The 6705-nt window shown below is 40.8% G+C and overlaps 1 protein-coding gene across 2 annotated transcripts in view; it reads right to left on the bottom strand.

The window, feature by feature from the left end:
* Positions 1 to 152: 152 nt before the first annotated feature.
* Positions 153 to 6705, bottom strand: part of KLHL20 (kelch like family member 20) — a 30653-nt gene continuing 24100 nt past the window's right edge. For both annotated transcript variants that reach the window (XM_090046793.1, XM_090046792.1), the window contains 2 exons: positions 4359 to 4465; positions 153 to 1901 (listed from right to left, as the gene is read on the bottom strand). In XM_090046793.1, coding sequence (XP_089902919.1) covers positions 1817 to 1901; positions 4359 to 4465 — 192 coding nt within the window. In that variant the 3' untranslated portion in view covers positions 153 to 1816. The remainder of the gene's footprint in view (positions 1902 to 4358; positions 4466 to 6705) is intronic.

The following is a 6705-nucleotide window of genomic DNA, read 5'->3' as shown; positions in this document are numbered from 1 at the left end:
AGCTTCACTGTAGAAAATGTAACACAAAACTCAGTATTCTGATTTTACCATAGAGAAATAGGATCTGTTCCTGTGTCTCAAATTCAGTGGGAGTGGAATCAAACCATAACAACGAAACAAAAGTTCCTGCTGCTTTAGGCAGGACCAAGCACTGAACCGCATGAAAGAATTTTATTAAGGTAACACTATTTATACAAGTTAATCATGCTAGAAAAAAGCATAAATGATGCATGTAAACAATTGTTTACAGAATACTTGTTTTTCCTTGTAAAGGTGCAAATGGTCTTCATATGTAAACACAAGAATGCCAACCTTTAGAGGAAAAAGGAGCCTTGTTTTTGTCTTTTTCTTTTTTTAAAAAAAGTTTTAAGCCATTTAACTGGAGTGTTATTTTTTTCTATATTCAAGCACGTTAAAATGCTGAGTTGCATGAGTGAAATGTAAGAACTGAGATGTTTGCGCTGCCTTTGGAATCTCAAAGACAATGTCCCTTTTACCCTTTTAGATCTAATTAGTAGGTAATCCTTTAAGGCTCTGTTAGATGGCAGAATGCCTCAGCTGGTTCTCCACTAACTAAAACCATACCCCATTACTCACACCATGACCACCTCCTTAAAAAATTTAGTACATAGGCCTCATATCTTTTCCAGCTCCAACGCCAACTAAGGGAAGTGCATTAAAAACTATTTGATCTCATCTTAGTGTTCCACAGTAAGAAGTATAAAGAACTGGAAGAGAGACAGGTAAACAAATAGCATTTTGAACACAACAGTTTGCAGCAAGAACTACTGCAAGTCTGCAACTGTAGCAAATGTCAGGGGATTCCAACTGTACCTTTCTGGACCCCATTTACCAGCTTTAGACCAGAGCCTGATTCTAATAGTGTGGTAAAATGTTTTGGAAGCTAGCAATAATTAGTGTTCATTAAATTCATATACAGGGGAGATGCCAGACACTTTTAATCTTTATGCCCTTAAGAAAAAAAAGGTGCTTTTTGAATCTAGCTTCTCCCCTCCCCCATTTTTGCTGCTCTTATGGGCTTCAATAATTCAGCAGAGAGATGGGAATTCCAGTCCTGTTTCTTAGCTCCACAAAGACTAAAAAAAAAGACGCTCAAGGGCACCAATCTTCCCAGTTCTTGTGCTTTAGTGGGTGTGACTTGGAATTGCAGTATCTAGAAGTATCAGAGGATGCAGCTTTGACCCAACCATCAGCCTCAAATCACATACATAAAAGAAGAAGGGGAATCTTTTTTTTGTTGCGAGCGAGACAAAATGCATGAATACATACGAACTGAAAAAATAAATACTCTGCACACAGAAAAGCTTCTGTGCAAAGGTGGCACCTTGCAGATCAAGTACTTTTTTGAAGCTCTCCATAAATAAGGCAAAAGCAAGATTTTCAGTCTCACTTTCTTTCTCCACCCACTACACAGAGGCCATTTCCACTGTTCAACAAAGCAGGGTTTCTTCCTTTTTGCCAGACTTCCAGCACAGCTTGTAGTTCCAGATCACTGCTTATGGTAGAATAACTTTGAAAGTTTGTATTATTCAAAAATGTAGAGACTATTTAGAAAAAAATATGAACATAAGCAACACTTGTGTTCGAGTCAGGTGGTTCCCTGGAGTCTGACAATGTGATCTCCCACTGGGTGCACTCTCACAAGAAGTCATTTAATAATTCTACAGAAAAGAGGCACCAGCAAGGAATTCAGTTGAATCTATATTTTCCTAGAGCTCTAGACAGCTGCAGCGTCAGCCAGTCTCTTCAGTTCATTTAGGAATCGGGACCAAAGTATTTCCCTCCTATTAGATGCTTACCATATATGGGATTCGCAATGTGTCATTTTGATAACGCCTACGCCACCTCCCAGCCGACGGTAGTTCATTCCACCATACAGCCTGCAAAGGAAAGACTGCTGGTCATACAGCTTTGCTTAATGCACTTTTTGGTAAAAAGTATAACAACCTCTATGGGCAGCCGTATAAAGTCAGCATAACTGCTGTTCTCTGTTTAATACAATTCTGGAAAAGAAGCCAACTGATGAATAAGGCAGGGGTCCCCTTACTTTCCTCTAAAGTCAGTCTTAACTGCTCATACATTTGCTCCCTTCACACTGAAACAGATTCTTGATTTCAGGTTTTTAACTACAGAAAATTGCACTCAAATCTCACCTGTCCTCCCTGTGTAGTTTTGAGAGGAAGGCTGTGACTGTGTTGTATTTTGTCCCTGGCTGTCCTGGGTAACCTTGGCACAGGGGTGGAATTCTTACTTGGCACACAGCTAATTTCAAACATGTTTGCTTTCTCTTACACTCTGTGGGTCAGACCAAGATATAATGCAACTCAAATGCCTTTGGTTCCTATAAGCTACAATACTGAAATGATGCCCACAGTTCACATGGAAATCAGATCTTTGTGAGCTCTTGTTCCTTATTTCATCTGCATGTTGTTCCTTTTCGTACTGATTCCCATGTAGTCTGCTGGTAGAAATAAGAGAGGAGTTCTCTGACTCCCAAAAATGCCACACATTAATCCCAGACTAAGTATTTAGGATTTTGCAGTACTGCTTTCTAGATAAGAAGCTTCATGGAGCAAGGAGTCCAGTACCCACTGAGAAGGAGACTGGACTTGTCCCTCACATTTAATGACTTCATTGTTGGTAACACACAAGTCAGAATTGACAACAACTCTGCCCATATTCCAAAAAATCACTGGCTTGGTTTTTGGCTTCCATGGGTGCTAAGGTAACCTATCCAGTGTGAGTGGCTGTGACCAGCTAAAAGACGAAGCACAATACTAATAATTTCTGTACAAGGCTGGCTTTCCTTCCTGTATGGAAGGCTTTGTCACACAAGATTATTAAACCAGGAGAAGATACCCCTTTGCACAAGGAAACTCAAGGTGAAAGTGTTAATAGACTGGTGCTGCTAAGCTTGCATGAACAAGGACAAATTTCTTCCATTTCTCTTCACCTCAGAGGTTACTAAAGTAGGTGATATTTTAGAGAATATAAAATGGGACTTCAAACCTCTAGGCTAATTCAGTGTTGAAATAAATATACAAGAAGTTGCTGCAGTGCAATTATGGCCAGAAGAGTATCATAAAATAAGCATTAAGCATAGAGGCTATTTTTCCTATCAGTGATTTCATATCAAGTGTGTTCAGTTTAAGTCAATATGAAATTTGTTTGAACACCTAGTCCTGCAAAATTAAACAGCAGAACATCTTGGATTCAAACAGCTCTGTTTCACACAATACCCCAACCCCTTTGGGCAAGATTCAGGAATCAGATCATAGCACTCTGAAGCCTAGAGAGCCACAAATGAACAGATGGATTCTGTTCTGTATCTTAAAGCTACCACAACTGAGGACAAATTTATTTTTGTTGAGAAATTAAGCAGACATGGCTCAAAATATCCACACGGATCACATATCTTCCAATGTGGCCCATTTTTGTAAGTTAAAGCAGAGTACTTGGAATTAGATCTCGTACTAAACTTGCCACCTGTTCATCATGGAACTTTCAAGGTTACTCACCCCTCCCCCTTCTCCTTCCCCCTCCAGCCAGCCTCTGTTGCTTTAGCTGTATAATGGGAGAGTTATACTTCTCTACTGCTAAGGAGAGTTTAATTCATTAAATGTTTGCAAAGATCTTTGGGATCCTCAGATGGAAGGTACAGTGGTAGGATTCTTTCCCTGACAGTCAAAACTGAGATGACATCAGGGACTTCAAGAGCAGCCACTGCCATTTTAAAAAAGAACAGCTATAGGCCCCCTCAAGGAGCTATTTTTGGCATGGCTGTTATTCCTTTGATCAGAGGTGTTGAGGGATAATAGGCAAGAAGTATTCTAGAACAAAATGGCACTAAAACCCATTCAAATATGGATTATGTTGATGGAAGTAAGACCTACCTGTTCTTTTGCAAATGGCTCTACAGAAAGACATCACCACTACAGTGATACAGTCTTGCTAGGGTGCACAGTGAGCAGTAAGCATTCCAGTTCTACAGGAACTTTTCAGTCCTGAACAATAACCCAAAAGCACGTGGTGCACAAGGATGGAAGAGAAACAGTTTCTCCATCTCTCAGTCCTTGCGAGAGAAAGCAATCCTCTCACAGGAAGGGGAGTGGGCTTGTTATGGTACATACTGGATACAACTAGTTTCTCCACATGCTGGTTCCCCCATCAAACAAGAGTCAGCCAAACAAGTTACAAGGGTTAATACTGGCTACCTCCAACCAGGCTGTCACACCACATCATGTCTCTCCTCTGCTGGGAAGACTCTGGCCATAGGCCTACTTCAAGCAGATGTGCTTAAGTTTGCAGTTTGAATACTTCACAAACTTAAAGGTTACCTCCATGTGTTAGCATCAGGATCAAACACTTCAATGGTCTTCAAGTATGTTGTGCCATCAAAACCTCCCACTGCCATTAGTTGTCCATTCACTACTGCAAGGCCAACCTAAAGAACAACCACCAGAGACGTTACTCATTCAGCTTGAATGTTTCACTGTGGGACTTGAAGGCGCATGTCACAAGTGAAACACTTTATTCAAGGGACATTCAGTCACTCAGCAGGGTTAAGGTTAAGAGGTCAATCCACAGTATATGCTTACTTGGGGTCAACAGCAGTAGAGAACAAATAATTATATCTTAGTATTTCTTTTGAAATACAGATTCATGAGAGCTAATAAAAAGTTGTGCTAAACTGCAACATATTACAGATTCCCACAGAACCATGTGGTTGAGGCCTGGGGGACAGAAAGGAACATAAAAGGAAAAGGAAAAAAAATGAACACAGCTTTCCACTGTGTCAAAGACGACAAAAATCAGCTACTGCTTTGTGGATTGATGGGGTGTTGTGCTCTCATTCTGAGCACACTGGTTTGACAAGTGACTTCATTGTTCCCACTCCCAAGACTGATGTGGCTCAGCAGATAGCACAAATACTACACTCGAAATTCACACTGGAGACTAGGGGCAGGTAAGTGCAAAATAGGCAAGTCCCTCATCAGTGTCCTGCCAACCAAACTGAGCTGTACTGAATAATCCTAGAGAGAACAGAAAGCTTCTCCTACCCCAGACTGAAGAAAGAGTGGCCCTTGACTTGTTCCAACTTTAAACAGTTTTGTTAGACATGCCATCATCAAAACCAGAATTTTTATCAAAGGTTTTGGAAGTCCAGGGTAGAATTTCTGGTAAAAAACAGGTGGGAAAAAATAGAGGGGTATTCCTTCCTGAGCAGCCAATAGTTCAAGGATAAGACATTTGCTTGGAATGTGGAAAAGCCAGATGCAAGTCCCTGATCCAAGTGATTCAGATCAAGGAGGGCAATGCCCCGGACCACCAAGCTCTCTGCTTTCCAGAGAACATTTTTTGTAACCTGGAAAATTTCTGCATGGTAGGAACACCATTTCTTGACTGAAGAGCAAAGAGAAAGCAAGTGTAAAAGGGAAAAAGCAAGAAAAACATCTGAAAAGGTTTTCATTTGGGCCTTGGAGAAGTGAGGGAGAACTCATTCTGTCTTAGACATACCTCTACTTTTCAAATTTTGTGCTAAGCATGCAAAAGGAGCTCATGATTATAAGAACTAAGCCGGCAATTTAGGGGCAAACAATTGAGTAGACAGCATCAAATGCTGTGCTGTGTGCTTGAAAGGAGACAAAGAAATAGATCATCAACCCCTGCCTCAGAGTTTTCAACCTAAATATCAAAGTTATGTTCAGTGCTTTGCCACACATGCTTTAACACAGAATTCATCTGCCTTTTATTATATAGTAGTTATATTTCACAGCTACCAAAACATACTAATGTCCTGGTCATATGTTGGCAGCAAGCAAGAGAATTAAAAATTGTAAGAACACACTGATAACTCCTTGGACTTGCAAGTTACCAGAGACAGACAGCATCTTGTGTGAGAGTTTGAAGAACCCTGGTACCACACATCATCCCACATTCTTAACTAGCAGCTTATACCTTACCAAAAAACTGGCGGCCCAGCTTGCCCAAGTTCTCCCTCTTCCATGAGGAAGTTCCCAATAAGCAGTTATAATTCATTGCTAATGGGTCTAGATGAGACTTACTGTGCAGTAGCTAGTTATTACAGCACAGTAACTCATTACTAGTGCACTGCTGCACAGTAAGCATCACCAGGCAACTGTGCCAGGATACTACTGGTTATGCAAGTACTAAACGACTGCAGTAAACAACTGCACAGTAGGCATCTTGTGTAGATGCGCCCAGGGTCTTCAAAATGCTTGACAAAACTGAACTTGTGTATACAAGGATGTATTGTTTCCTCTAATGACTTCCATTTTGGGGGGCAGAGAAGTTTACGGCTGCTTACTTCAATTGAAAAGTCCAGAACTCTCCCGCTTCAGATTTAAGTAATCATGACTCAGCGGTAGTAGTCAACACTTAGAGGGAAAAAAGGCAATCTAGGAACAGTTGGATTTTCACTGTCTAGCTGTGCTGAAACATTGTTATTCACTCACGACTTGTGGCATAAGAGGATTATGACTTTGTTCTCTCTTCTGGATAACAAGCTTTGCCTTTTAAAAATATTTCCCTCTCAGAAGGTGGGGAACTACGTAGGATTAGGTGCCAGAAAGCAAAAGCAACAAGAGAAGAGCAGAACCCTTATAATCCTCACTGTGCTCCAAGTAGCTAAGTACAACATAGGCAAGTGTATCAACCAGCACT

The sequence above is a fragment of the Crocodylus siamensis genome, chromosome 5 (genome assembly GCF_052110815.1).
Source record: "Crocodylus siamensis isolate JL-2025a chromosome 5, ASM5211081v1, whole genome shotgun sequence".
Lineage (NCBI taxonomy): Eukaryota > Metazoa > Chordata > Crocodylia > Crocodylidae > Crocodylus > Crocodylus siamensis.
This window is presented reverse-complemented; position numbering and strand designations above follow the sequence as displayed.